This window comes from Zootoca vivipara, chromosome 13 (genome assembly GCF_963506605.1).
Source record: "Zootoca vivipara chromosome 13, rZooViv1.1, whole genome shotgun sequence".
Lineage (NCBI taxonomy): Eukaryota > Metazoa > Chordata > Lepidosauria > Squamata > Lacertidae > Zootoca > Zootoca vivipara.
The window spans coordinates 26,846,823-26,861,797 of NC_083288.1; the positions used below are offsets into that span (position 1 = coordinate 26,846,823).

The 14,975-nt window shown below is 48.6% G+C and overlaps 1 protein-coding gene across 9 annotated transcripts in view; it reads left to right on the top strand.

Annotated features, from left to right (window-relative positions):
* Window positions 1-5,364: 5,364 nt before the first annotated feature.
* Window positions 5,365-14,975, top strand: part of UBTF (upstream binding transcription factor) — a 39,717-nt gene continuing 30,106 nt past the window's right edge. For 3 of the 9 annotated variants that reach the window (XM_060281522.1, XM_060281521.1, XM_060281523.1), the window contains exons 1-4: window positions 5,365-5,812; window positions 10,148-10,300; window positions 11,417-11,595; window positions 14,122-14,205. In XM_060281522.1, the coding sequence (XP_060137505.1) occupies window positions 10,243-10,300; window positions 11,417-11,595; window positions 14,122-14,205 (321 nt within the window). In that variant the 5' untranslated portion in view covers window positions 5,365-5,812; window positions 10,148-10,242. The other 6 variants (XM_035136116.2, XM_035136115.2, XM_060281520.1 and 3 more) reach the window with 6 other exon arrangements.

A 14,975-nucleotide genomic window follows, 5' to 3' on the forward strand; every position in this document is an offset into this window, starting at 1 on the left:
GCAACTTGTTCATTACTGTATTTTCAACCCAAAACCAGGCTTCGAGTAATCGCTGAGTCGGGGGGGGGGGCAGGATGCGGTAAATTATCATTGTAATTAATGTCTATGTTGGCACAGTGAGCACCCTTCAAGGTGTAGGATTTACATCTCTGTAGGGACAGGCCTTTTCTAATGTGATCGGTAGTGGCTCTGTTACGGCCAAACGACAAGGCCTAGGGGGCTACAGGGTGGTGTGCTTGGAAGCCAAGTGCTAAGCCAGCAGCCAAGGCTGCAGCCAATTCCCCAAAGCAATGAGCCTGGTCATGAGTTCAGCAAATCAGATTCACTGGCATCCAAGGGGAGAGACAAGTAAGGTTGTTGGAGATCCCCCATGTTGTAGGGTGAGAGGGCAGGGGGCCTAATCCTGGAAGCAACTATGGAGTTAGTCAGATTAATGCAGGCATCCCCAAATTCGGCCCTCCAGATGTTTTGGACTACAATTCCCATCATCCCTGACCACTGGTCCTGTTAGCTAGGGATCATGGAGTTGTAGGCCAAAACATCTGGAGGGCCGCAGTTTGGGGATGCCTGGATTAATGTCTCTGATTGAAGGGATGAGATTAAGGCAGTGTTTTCACATTGTGGTGACAAAAAACTGTGCTAGGGCTGTACCACTTCAGATTCCAGGTGAGGGGTCCCAGAATTTGAACAAATATATACTCTACTACAACCTCGTGGTGGTGAACAAGTGTGGTGACCAGCTTTTATGCAGAAATTTACTATGGACGGCCTGTTTATTCAGCATCCATCCTGATTTGCTTGCGCAAAGCTTATGTGGCAATTAGACTATGTCCGGTCTTTATTATTTGTTGATTGGTTTACAGGTGATATTAGATGTAAATGAGCATTCATCCTGATCTGCTTGCAGGGTTTCATCCCAATTTGCTTGCAGGGTGATTTAACAGGTCTTGCCACTAATCATTCTTTCATCCCACTTTTTTCAATGAATTTCCCTGTTCCTTTCCGAACCACAAAGCGCTTTGTTTACAGTGTATTTTGTTGCGCTGGGGCAACAAAGTGCTTTAATCCACTTTAAAGGCACAAACAGACACGGTTTATGTTTTTATATCGCTCTAGAAAAATATAGACAATCTGGAGGCACCCTAGGACACAAAGAGGAGGGCTTTTTAACATTTGGTTTTGCTTTATTCACTGTGCAAAAGAAAATAAGCATACCTAGAATGCACAGCCATCCGTGGAGATTTGGGTTGAGGACTGCAGCTCTTGTGTGAACAGAGGTTCTGTGGTCGACTCACTAAAGAAGTGTGTCTTGGAGACTGATGATACTGACAAAAGCATTTCCTCCACCCAGAAAATTAAAAGAGAAGACGAGTTATCACCTGTCCTTATTCCTGAATTGCTAGTTTTCTGGGTGCAAGGATTTATGTATTTTTAAACAGAGATTTCATCATCTAAACCTTCATCTTCTGCCTGAAGGGATAGTCTAGGTACAGCTTGGCCACCAGTGTGAAAACTAGGCCAAAATCATTGAGGTTGAAGAGGCAAGCTGAAGTCAGTCAAAGCAGTCCAGTTCGATGTGGCAGGTACAATGAAGGAAACAGGTTGTGGTACAGGTGGGCTGAAGGAAGAAAAAGCAAAAAGAAAAGGAAGAGGAGGGGAAGAGAGTGTGGTGGCCTGGCTAGAATGGCAGCCTTAGACTTGGGAATGAAGGAAGTTGCAATCTAACAACCTGTTTGGAGGCTCACAGCTTCTCCCCACAGCCTAGTTCTCTTGAGGTGGTAAGCCTGTGTCTAGGCCGCCACACTGCAAGGGATGTTTGGCTCAAAGAACTATATGCTCCATCGTACAAAAGAAATTCTGCTGGGCAGTTTCTAACTTTGCTTTCCCACCGGACGTTTAAGCATATCACATGCAAGTTAACGTTTATGTATGGAAGAACATTCAGTCATGTGAGTCCCCAGTAGGAAGCAAACTATCAAAAGGGCTGCGTACATACTGACTTGCTAAATGTGTACGAGTTCACAGACCAGACTTTTCTGCGTCCACTTCCATCCACTCTGAGTCGCCATCTACACTAGTGGGCGATGTTTGATGGGATACATTTGCAGTGTGTGTTGCTGTCAGCTCTCCTCAATTAGTACTCCCCCACCTTCCCTAAATTCAGGAAACCTGAGGTCCATTATGAGCATCCACACTGGTATGAGCATCCACCTGGATGTGGACATTTATTTTATATAAAAAAGTTTTCTTATATATCAGACTTGCACAAAACAGCAGGTTAATAAATAAATACATGTTGCCCCCGGCCCTGCGCAATGAGGAGTGCCTCATCAATTGAAGTAGGGGTGGTGGTGATAAGAGAGCACTCAGCAAACTTCGCCACACATAAGTGCAGCAGAAAGTTTATTGCTATGTGTACAAAGTGTTGAAAAATCCATCACTGTTTATTTTACAGTTGGGGTGCAGAGCTTTTTTCAAACTTGGGAACCTGCTCCCGTCTGAGAAAATGGCCCAGAGCCATGTGGCAGCTGTAGGTGGGGCCAGAGGTCTAAGCGTGAGAAGCCAGAGATGTGAAATTTACCTTTGTACACCAGGATAGTTTCTATGAACATGCAGCACACCCCTCTCAATTCCCCACCCCAATCTGCCAAGATGCATCATCAGAGCTTAAGGACACATTTCAGTCAGGCAAGAACATTCAAGGAGGGTAGGAAGTAGGATGGTGAGGGGTGTGGCCAATAGAAGAGGCCTGAGGACTAGATTTGGTCCCTGGCTTAGCATTTCCTCACCCATACTGTATTTTTTTAAAAATAATTATTTTTATTAAAGATTTTCTTGGGTTACAAAGGTAGTGCAATGTCTCATTTTTTTCATGCATCATTTTTACATATCAATTTTACTTGTTGAGTGAGACATTACTGTATTATATACTGTGTGTTCATATCTGCAACGTGGTAAAACGACAAGGGTAGAAGAAGCAAGCCCACTCCTAACAGAATTTACATTTAGCAGCAAATTAAGCGAGAAGCAAAAATTGGCTGCTCTCCGTAAAATGGCAAAAATGCAGCATAACAGAATATTCCCAAAGCAACGATAACCAAACAATTTGCTGCAGAGGGGGGAGATGGGGGCAATATCTTATGCCCCTGGGATAGCTCAGTTCCCAGTGGGCAGAGCATGAGACTTAATCTCAAATTCATGGGTTCCAGCCCCACATTGGAGATTCCTGCATTGCAGGGGGTTGAACTACTAGATGATGCTCGGGGTCCCTTTAAACCAGGCATCCCCAAACTGCGGCCCTCCAGATGTTTTGGCCTACAACTCCCATGATCCCTAGCTAACAGGACCAGTGGTCAGGAATGATGGGAATTGTAGTCCAAAACATCTGGAGGGCCGAAGTTTGGGGATGCCTGCTTTAAACTCTTCAATTCAACTTTTCTATTATCTTCACTGTCACACTCATGACAATCAATACATATGTATTCCCGTGACTTTGGGCTTTTCAAAATATATATTAGAAAACATAACAAAAATGCACAAAATACTGTGTTACAACGGTTTGCAACATACCGTACATATTAATTTACCACATTTACCTGGGAGTAAGCCCCACTGAATTCAGTGGAGCATGTATCTTGAGTAGACATATGCAAACTGCATTGTCAGCCTTTTACAGTAGGTACAGAGGGTTTAAAGGTAAAGGTAAAGGGGCCCTGACCATCAGGTCCAGTCGTGTCCGACTCTGGGGTTGCGGCGCTCATCTTGCTCTATAGGCCGAGGGAGCCGGCGTTTGTCCGCAGACAGCTTCCGGGTCCCGTGGCCAGCATGACAAAGCTGCTTCTGGCGAACCAGAGCAGTGCACGGAAACGCCGTTTACCTTCCCGCCGGAGCGGTCCCTATTTATCTACTTGCACTTTGATGTGCTTTCGAACTGCTAGGTGGGCAGGAGCTGGGACCGAGCAACGGGAGCTCACCCCGTTGCAGGGATTCGAACCGCCAACCTTCCGATCAGCAAGCCCTTCTACAATTCTGTGTCCCCTTACTTGGCAGAAAGTTTACCTTGCAGTAAATGTGCAGGTACATATTTAAAAGCTACTGCACAGATACTCAAATCTTCACACACTTGCTCATTTCCAACAGCTAGTGAAAATGGAGGAAGTAAAAGCAAAACGCAGTACTATTCAGGGTGGGCAGTGAAGGGTCCAAATGGATGGGACTCGTGATTCAAAATGGTTTTGGGGGTTTGTCATTTTGCTTTGTCTTTTCAATTCCAAAACAAAAAAAAATTCCTTCCAGCAGGACTTAGAGACCAACTAAGTTTGTCATAGGTATGAGCTTTCGTGTGCATGCACACTTCTTCAGATGCCAATTCCAAAACTTATTCTTATAATATAAATTACTGTACAGTACCTGTTAATGAGTTCCCCTCATTAGAACATACTTCCATGTTCTCTATGAGAGACAGGCAGACGTCACGTACACGCCTGCCTATCCCAGAGATCCCGGGAAGCGGATAAATTATTCCCGGTTCCAACTGAGAAAACATCACGGAGAACAGAGGAGCGGTGGCCCGTTTTTAACGCGGGTTACGCGGGGGGGGGAGGCGAGGACGGGCGCGTTAATTAGCTCCCTCTGCCCCCTTCCCCGCCTTTCCAACCCATAACTCCTAATTGCACTACTCGGGTCTGTCTGTAAAAGTCGCTTTTGCGTATTGGCATCGGCGTTAATTCGACAGGCAACTCTGAAAGCAGATGATTGGCTGCAGCCGGAGATGACGCCCTTAACAACAAAGGTGGAGCTGGAAAAAATTAGATTATAGAGAAAGAGGGAGGGAGGGAAGGAGGGAGAACAAAAAATATGAAGCCTGGCATTTGACTGTAAAAATCTATAGACGAGTGTCATTTCCACGCAACGGCTAGAAAACAACACCGAGATTAGTGTCAATAATACCCAACAGGGAGTCACAAACTCCTCCTCCCTCCCCTCCCCTCCCATTCCCCGTTGTTTACAAGGCAAGCAAACTGGCACCTGGGGGGGGGGAAGCCGCTTGTTGCCAAAAATATGTCCGCTCTCAGAAATAATCTAGTGCCTTCGCCGCAGCTATTTCCTGCTCCTTCTGAGTTTTTTAAATTTATTTCGGATCGCTGCCCTGTCCCCCCCTCCCCGCCCTCTTGATGCAATCGTTTGAAGGTGGGGGAGGAAAGAAAGGGGAGGTCGCAGGAGGAATTAAAATCGAGTGCGTGTGATTTGTGATCGTTTTACAAGCGCCAAGCGAAGAGGATTTGTGGCAAATGCAAGGTTTTCCCCTCCTCTCTTTCTTTTTTCCCTTTCCCCTCCTCCCTCTTCTCGTTTGACTACAGTGTTGCAAAAGCAGAGAGCAATAAAAACATACGCACATACACACACACACTGAACTCTCTCTCCACACACCCCGAGACGCTTAGACCCACAACCTGGTGAGATCCGAGAGAGATCGGACAACCACCCCCGGGAGAAAAAAAAATATGCTTCCATTTTTGCAATCCCGTTTAGAGAGCAGATGGAAAAGTGGGGACTTGTGAAGAAAGGCTGTGAGGTTGCCTAAGGATCCGGGAGCCGAAGAGACCGGCTGATTGGAAGAAAAAAGCAGAGCGATGGAGGCGGGGGAAGTGCGAGCTCTCTGCGGGGACTGGAGCGAGTCCACGCCCGGGGCCAGCGCTGCAGAGCTGGCGTGCATTCAACCAACGCTTCCCAGCTAAAGCGAGCCCGGGAAAAGAAGAGGGGGGGAGGGGAAAAAGGGGGAGCTTTCCTCCAAAAGCCTTCCGATCTGCAGGTAGGTTGCAGACGTAGAAGGGGGCTCCGAATCTCCCCTCGAATCAGCTCCGGCATGGAGCCCCCCGTTGCAAAGGAGGGTGGGTGGTGGGTAAAGGACGGATCAGGGGGAGGGGGGGAAAGCAGGCACGATCCGAGGCGACGCTGCCTCCAGCCGGGGCTGCCTTTGCGGCAGTGCGAGCGCATGTGGAGCTCGCCATTAACCCGACGCTGCGCTCCGCCATCCGGGGCTGGAGGGAGGCGCTTTTGTTCCCTCCTCGAGCTCCGGCAGCGGAGGAAGACAAGCAGGCGGCGGCCGCTGCTCGGAGAAAGCAGCCACCGTCACTGCTCTCCTCTGCCTGCGTCTCCTGAGTCCTTGGTAAGGCTGAAAATATGGGGGCTTTCGCTCATTTTTTCGGGGTGCATCTTTTTATTTTAAAAAAATTGCATTTCGGGGTTTTCCCCCTCCCGCTTCAACACATTTTTGGGGAGGGAGGAGACTGGTGTTATTTTTAAATATATTCACATTTGAGAACCGAACAGGTTTTGTTTTTTGGAAAACGTGGTTTGGGGGCGCGCCCCCTTTCCATCGAGCGGGGCATCGGTAGGTGGAAGCGGATCGGAGCCCCTTTCCGCCTTCCATGCGGTCGATTAGGCGAAAGAGGCCGCCGCGTTCGGCCATGGAAGGGCGAGAGAGAAGGCAGGCAGTGGCGGATTCTCGCACGCCGATCCTCGCTCTGCAGGGGCAGAAATAACGAGGCGGTACAATCCGGGGGTTCAGAGACTCGATCCCCCTATTTTCTTTCTTCCCCTGCCCCGGGTTTAGGCTTGTTTTGGAACCGAGGGGGCCCTGCTCGGGTTAGAAAGGAAGGCGAGGCGGTGGAAACAACCAAGCTGCCGCCGCCTTTCTCTGGCTGCCTGCAGAGGGAGAAGCCAATGGACGGCGGGGGAAATGCACTCGTTTTCGCTTTTCTTTCCACCGTCCTCGCACGCTGGTTTTGCTCACATGCCTTTTCCATTGTACGAAATCGAGAGCCAAAAGCCGTCGCTCGATTTTATTTCAGAAAGAGTATTGTTCCCCGATTTCCCCCTGCGCGCTGGGGACCTTTGGCGAGCTCGGTCGGCATAGCCTTTCCGACCGGCTGCAGCCAGTGCGCTCCTCCGCCATCCGGAGGGTGGGTCCATGCAGGCGAGGTCTTCGGCGTCCCTCCCTCTTTTCCTCTCGCTCTCTCCCCCGACGAGACGCTTTTTTCGGGAGGCCCCCTGCTGCGGAGCGAGTGTGGAGAATCGGGTGAGCGGGCTTTGGCTCCGCCGAGTTCCCGTGCGCCCTAGGCGCGCAGGGGGAGGCGCTCCCCGGGGGTCTGGGCGCTGCTGCTGGTAGAGGAGGCGGCGGCAGAAGCAGCGGCAGCAACAGCCACGACGTGCTGCCCTCCCTCGGCTCTGCCTGGACGCCCCCAGCCGGGCATTCATTTCTCCCTCCCGCCAGCCTGCCTTCCCCGCCCCCCTTCCACCAGCGGCTCCGATGGGGCTGCTGCAGCAGCGGCTCTCCGGCTCCTGCTCCTCCCCACTCGCGCCTGCCGCCGCCACAACGAGGCGGGCTTGTCTCAGCCTTCTTAACCGCCTAGACGAGGTGAGACCGACGGAGAGAAAAAGAGACGCGCAACTCGCCTGGCGGCCCCCTTCTCCCCAACAGACTTGGGGTCGCTGCCTGTTCCGAGGCTGACGGCGCGGGATCCGTTGCTTCGCGCTGCGGGTACAGGATTTGGGGGGGGGGGACCACAACCTCGCCCTTCAGATTGGGGACGGCTGCTCTCGGGATCGAAGGCGAGTTAATCGGGGAAACGCGAGAGCCAGTCTCGCCTGCTCGACCACGTTGCCCGACGGTGGGGAAGAGCCACCCTTCTCTTAAGTGGCTGGTCTCTCTGGGGATCTGGGGCGGCGGGAAAGCGGTTTGGGGATACAAAGGGGGGGGGTTAGAAATTTGATTAAAGGCATTTGGTTAGAGGGAAGGACTGGGTCGCACTGCGAGAATTTACGAAACCAAGATCCAGCAGGGAAAGAGGGTTATCTCTGTTAACAAAGCGGAGAAATCGTAAGGGGTTGTGTGCCGAAAGAGAGCTGGATCTTGAATCAATCCCGTAGAAATCCAACAAAGCGAAGAACGGGAAGGGGAAAAGAAATCTCGGGAGCGGGTAATCCGGTGATCCAAAGTTCCTCCCGGGAAGGTCGACCTAACTCGGTGGAGCGCTGGATCTGCCGAAGAACCGAAGCTTCGGTGGACCCCTCCTTCCTCCTTGCCCGCGGGAGGAAGGGAGGTTCAAGGCCAGAGGGCTGGAGCCCGTCCCGGGGTTTTTAAGAAAATACGTGTGCGAGGGTGGGCGGGAGAGAGGAATCGGGCAGACGAGGCGGCGGCAGCGGCGGCTAGATTTTTCCTTCGGTGGCGCCCGCAGGGCGTGTGGAGAGGACGGAGGCGGGGGGAGGAGGCGAGGCAGCTGCAGCAGCCGCTCCGACGGCTCGGCTCGGCTCTCCCGCCTGCCTGGAGACAGGCAGAGAGCAAGAGGAGGGGGGCAGCAACCAGCAGCAGCTGCGGCTCTTCTGCTGCAGGGAGGCGGCGGCGGTGGAGATTGGCTGCTGCTAGTGCGGCCTCGGAAGAGCAGATGGAAGGGGAGGGAGGGAGCGCAGAAGAGGCACCCGCAGATCCCACCCCCTAGCCCGGCCTGCCTCTCCTCCTCCACCCCGCCCCGCCGGCCCGCCTCTCTTCCCCACCCACGCTGGGCCAGGGATCTTCGGCCTTTTTTCGAAGCCGATCCCTCCCGCCCGCTTCCTTGTCGGCCAAACGAATCGTTTCTTTTGCCTTCCCTGCAACCAGAATCCCGGGGATCTCTTCCTCCTCCCAATCAGGTCTCGCGGCTTTCGTTTCTATCTCCTCCCCCTGTCGCTTCCCTTATATAACATTTCCTGTCCTCGCTCTTGAGAACTAGCGTTCCAGTTGCCCTTAAACAAAACAAAATACGGATTCTCACTTAATGCCCACATCCCTAATTCTCTTCTCCTGTACAGTCAACAAAGTAACATCTTCATTACCCTGTTCCCCATTTTTAACCACTCTTGCCTTTAGCTCTTGCCCTCATAGCTGTCTGTGTAGACTACCTCGTTTTTATCCTTGCATCAACTCCATGAGGAAAGTTACACTGAAGGGGAAAGTTAGTAACTGGCCCATTGACTTAGAAATAACCACACACACCCCAAAAAAATCAAGGTGAGAAAGTGGAACTCCTGGAAGGGTCAACTGGGCTGCACTAGAAAATTTTGCAGAACAGAATTCCAACCGCAGCTTGTCCTGTTTTACATATTTTTAAAAGAAATTACTAACTGGCCCGAGATCACTCACTTGAGTTTTATGGCAGAGTAATCAAACTTAGGCATCCTCGGTCCAAGTCAGCGCTCCAAACTCAAGACTACCCTGACTATAATCCCCCCAATCCCCCTCATGTGATTTATTCCACTATCAAACATTTTGCATTCCTCTTTTATGTGACAGATCCCACTTTGGGGCCTCCCATGCCTAGTGCTGTTGGAGGCCTTTTCTCTTTAGAGGATCCCGCTGAGACCTACTTCAGCTATGCAGATTCCCCCCTCCCCCAACTTTTAGCACACTTAGCCCCATTTGTGAAACGCCAATCAGGGCTGGATTTAGGTTTGGTGAGGCCCCAAGCTACTGATGGTAATGGGGCCCTTTATATGTCTAGCAGTCCTTTGTCAACGACTGGCCATGGTTTTTTGTGTTGAATACAAGTAATTGTTGAACTGAAATATAATTAAGGTTTTTTTGTTTTTTGTTTTTTTTGGGGGGGGGGAGAGAGTGGGGCCCTAAGCTATATCTTATGCGTAAATCCAGCACTGACGCCAATGAATAGATGTGCTGTTACAATCCTCTAGGCCAGGGGGTAAACAGAAGTTGCTGGAGGACTGTTCTTATCTCTTGCCATTGGCCCTGATAAGATTCAGGGCCCAACTTTTCTCTAGGGAAAGAGAATTCCAGAATGTTCCTGTGGCCGTCTTTGGACATCTGCCGTTTCATCTGCCTACAGGAAACCTTGCCCTCCATCCACCAGAGAAGATAATCCTGTTAACTGTTCACATAATTACTTACCCAAGGGTGAAAGGAAAATGTGTTGAGACCTTGATTTTATCAAACCTCCTTTCCTTTTTTTAAAAAAACTCACTTGAACTCGCAGGTTCAAGTTCAGGAGTTGTTATTCTGTGTGCAAACAAGCCCCCTGTTTTTGAAGGGGACGTGCTGGTGCTGTTAGAAAGGGCAGTAGAGGCTGTAACTCCCGTTCGTTCCTGCTTTCAGGGTGAAAAGTGATTGACGCCATCGTGAAGGGGGGCGAGAGGGAGCTGGAAGGGGCAGACCCAAGAGGTGTCACCCTAGGGTCCGAGAGGTGGAGGATGAACGGAGAAGCGGATAGCCCAACTGACTTAGAAATGACGGCCCCCAAAAACCAAGGTGAGCAGGTGGGAACTCTTGGGAGGGTCAACTGGGCTGTGCCAGAAAATTTTGCAGAACAGGATTCCAGCCACAGCTTGTTCTAGTTTGCATATTTTTTAAAAAGAAATTGATTGCCGGACGAAGTAAATCCTTTATAGAAGTCTCGTGAATTAGCTCACTGAATTTCTAGCCAGATGGGAATGCAGGAAGGAGTTTTCCTTTTTCAGCCAACTTTGTGCAGAGCTGTCTGTCTCTCCTCTGCCACCCTAGTTACTTGCCTGATGGCAGTTTCTAGTTGTCTGTGGCTACCAGGCTAAGTGCTTAAATACAAGAATACTTTATTACCTTGCTCATGCATTCCTAGTCTCTTCCTGAGAATATGATGTTTGCCATCTATGCAGGGCCTCCTCCCCACCCTCCACTTTAATTATATGGTTTTTCTTGGTCGTGGACAGAAATTTGATTAAACATGAAATTTCCAGACCCTTTGGGTTCATGTTTGCATGTGTTGCCGTTGAACTCTTTATGGGCAAAGCCAAGACCTGCATGCTGGGATTTGTAGTCCATGGGTACTGTTTTGCTATGAGCATGGAACCCTGTTGGCTATTGCTTTGCTGTTATTTTATACAGCGTATGCTTCTAAATCCTAAGCAAGATACTAAGAAGAGTCTATCTAAGGCTTGGTGAGGCGGAGGTATCCTCTCCGTGCATCATTATATAAGCATCCTCACACTCCTGCGAAATTTGACAGAACCCAAATTTGAAAAACAGCAATTAGAGGCCCCTATCTTCTGAGCAATAATTCTTGTGTACAAAACGGTAAATAGTTTAATTAGTGAGATAAAATGTTGTTTTCTTTAGGATCCTTGAAAAGAGCTATACATTGAGCTCTTGAAATAAGCACCTCTCTAAATTAAATTTTATATTTAAACAATATGTTGACTTAGTAATTGAATTCAACAGGACTTACTCCCAGGTAAGTGGATATAGTATTGCAGGCTGAGCAGATGATTTCATTGGCTAAAAGCAACTTGGTGATGAACCTTTAATTGATTAGTATCCCTAGTGCGTATAAGTGTATGCCAAATGTAATGTATGATATAAAGAGTATATGTTTCCCCTCCCCTCCCCCAGACCGTTGGACCCAGGAAGATATGCTCACCCTCTTGGAGTGCATGAAGAACAATCTGCCCTCCAATGACGCTGGCTGCAAGTTCAAAACCACCGAATCCCACCTGGACTGGGACAAAGTTGCCTTCAAGGACTTTTCCAGTGAGATGTGCAAGATGAAGTGGAATGAGATCTCCAATGAGGTAGCCTTTTTATACCTCGTATGGGTCTGTGACATGAAATGTTGTCTAGCATGAGGAAGGGGCGCTTCTGTTTGGAGTGGGCTCTCTAGTCTGCTGCAGGGCTGCCTTGATCTGAATGCTGGGTCCTAAGACTTTGCCAGTGTGATAGCAAGGCAGGAGTTCTGCTTCCTTCCCTGGATCTTCTGTGTCTTCTCCCTTGCCCGTAATGCCCTCCCTTCTTTATCAGATGCCCACATCTCTTTCAAATCCCTCTCTATCCACATACCACCAAAACTACCTGCCTCTCGCTGCCAGTTCCCATCTGCCCGATCACTCCTCTTAATCACATCCTTTCTATCTCCTTCATCTTTGCCTGGGCAGGCAAAGGGCTGGCCGGCTGCCTTCTTATTAACTCTCCACATCCGTGTCACATTTTGGCCGCAGTCCTAGATCCACTTACCCGAGAGCAAGCCCCATTGAACTCAGGATTGCACTGTCGGGTGTCTTGATGGTATGAATGAAACCACTATCGCTACTGCAAAGGCAGTCCTCAAGGAGATTCTGTTTTTGACCATTAAGCCGCTGTGCTTCAGTAAGAAAAGAGTTTTGAAGGGAGGCTACAGCAGGAGACTGAAGAACCGTGGCTGGCAGAAGACAGATTGGGATATGCTGCTAGAGAGAGATCTGGGCAAGATCTCTGGCAGCAGACCAGCAAGCGTTTCCAGCTCCCAGTAATTAAAACAACAGCAACGAAAAGTGCAAATTAGACTGCTGAAATAAATAAAAGCTTTTTGGGAAAACCAACCCCCTGTAACACTCAGTTCACATTCCAAAAGCAAATTCCTGGGCTAAGCATGTGTTCATAGGTACTCTCTTCCTTTATTCTAATGGCTATTTTACACTGTGTTACACTTGGTGGACTTTGGGGTGCTAGTAAAATAACACAAAGCAGATCCCACAAGCCTGAAGGTTGCTCACCCCAGCATTAGAGAATTTGTTAGGGTTGAAGTCGAGACAGATGGCATTTAGGAATTTCTTGCTGCAGAAATTTATTGTTCCACTTTAAGGTGTTAAATATATTATCTTTCCTGTCTTGCTAACTTAAAACTGATAATTACTAGTTAATGTTACTGATGAGCAACTGATTTGATCTTGTATTTACCGTTATTTGAGTTGTGCATAGAAATGTTTCCTGCTCACTGCTATTCTGTGTTTTTGGGTTCACTGTAAAATCCTTTCACCCTATATACTAATGCAAATATAAACTTAGGCATTGACATATTGCTTAATCCCTTAAAGCTTATGACATTTCTAAGCATAAAAATGCAAAATCTCTAAGGCAGGCATCCCCAAACTGCGGCCCTCCAGATGTTTTGGCCTACAACTCCCATGATCCCTAGCTAACAGGACCAGTGCTCAGAGATGATGGGAATTGTAGTCCAAAACATCTGGAGGGCCGAAGTTTGGGGATGCATGCTCTAAGGTGCTGTAGGATTCTGTTATTTTTGCTGGAACAGCTGTTCTAAGGAATTTGCTATTAATGGCCTTAATGAAACATAATAGCAGGCCATAGTTTGTTTGAATGTATGAGCTGAACCCAGAAGACTAACCACAGTCGGTTAGCTGGCAACGAACCACAAAGTGAAGTATGGTTTGCTGTTGGCTTCTGTGAGCTATGGCTTGTTTTAATTATGGCTTTGGTGTTATGACCAAAACAAACGGCTGTGCTTAACTATGGTTTGTTTGCTCTAGTTACTCACCGAGCTGCAGAAGATTAGGCTAGAACAGCTGGAGAACAATCTTAAGTTTTGGAGAAACCAGCTGAAATGGTTTGCTTGTTCGTCTGTGAGATAACTCATGGTTGGTTAAGCAAACCATGATTAAAACAAACCAAGGATTACCATAATGTGCAAACACAACTGTTGTCTGTTTTGTGGCAGCTGTAAGATAGGTGTTGCACAGAACATAAAAGCAACATGGTACCTTCCTCAGAGAGAATACACTCCACAATCAACGCCCCAGACACATAGCTAATTTTAGGTACCGGTAGTTATTAGCATAATGCAGCCAATGTATGTTTAGTGGCAGCTGTGTGCTAGGTGCTGTATGAAACGTGGAAGCAACAAATTGCCTTCCCAGTTGAGAGTACACTCCATGACGGATGCCCCAGGCGCATTGGTGATTGTTAGAACTAATGATGAGTCACCTGCTTGCTAATGCAACAAAGTCAATTTGCTCTCTGCCACAGACTCCATTATGATGCCTGCTTTGAGAATTAAAGGATATGTAAGAACTTAGGTAGTTCCCCCATCCAAATACTGATCAAATTCAGACATGCTTAGCTGCAGCAAGGTGGTGGCTTCATGCGCCCCCGGACCATAATTGGGGATTGCTATAAAGGTGCCCTTAGCTCTCAATTCCGCTCACAAGTTCAGCCATTCAATTGTGGTTGCGATGGTGTGCTAGTAAAGACTTGCAGCCCTGGAAATGGTTGACAATGCTGTTCTCTCCCCCGTCTCTGGTTGCATTTGCTGGTTGCTCCTGCAGGTGAGGAAGTTCCGAACCCTGACAGAACTGATCATGGACGCTGAGGAGCACGTGAAAAACCCATACAAGGGGAAAAAGCTGAAGGTAAGCGTTGACTCAGTGGAGGGACGGGCTCATGAGAGAACGACTCCTCCTGAATCTGGCTGGCTGCTCTGTTAACTTTCCCGCTTTGTTCCTGTGCTGCAGTGCTTAGCGGCCAGTGTTTCTTAACATTGCTGACCCCCATGCAAGATCCCGCAGGGCAGGGGTGGGTACAGAGATGCCCTCCAGATAAATGGGACTACAGCTCCCATCATTCCTGGTGATTGTCATGCTGGGTGGGGTGGTTGGAAATTGTAGTCCAAAAACATCTGGGTTCTGCCATAGGGGAGAAATAGTGGAATAGTGCAGTTTCCAGTGTCACACACCTGTGCTATAAACAGTCCTCACTACACACATACACACATGCATTTCAATTTGCAGTTGTTGATATGCGTATCCCTTTAATGATCAGCAAAGCGCTTTTTAAGAGTGCAGAAGGGTAGCACAATTGTATTGTCTCTCACCCCTCCCCTCTGAATTAAAGCACTTAAAACCAGATTACTTCAAAGAATGTGGAAAAATTGAGAATGAGTCACCCCAATGCATGTGCCAGGAAGGAACTGTCTGGGGGCAGGCAGGTAGAAATGCATGAATGAGTCAAAGTTGCTGGAAGTTTCAAAGCAGCCATCTTTAAGAGGAACCTGCCCACTGGAGCCTTTCTAACAGCAGCTTTAAGTGGCAGAGATTAGCAAGAAACTTTCATAGAAAAAAGCGTTACTGCCAACTTGTGCCTACTCACAAGGGTTTAGAGCTAGAAGAGGTTAGAAAGCTGA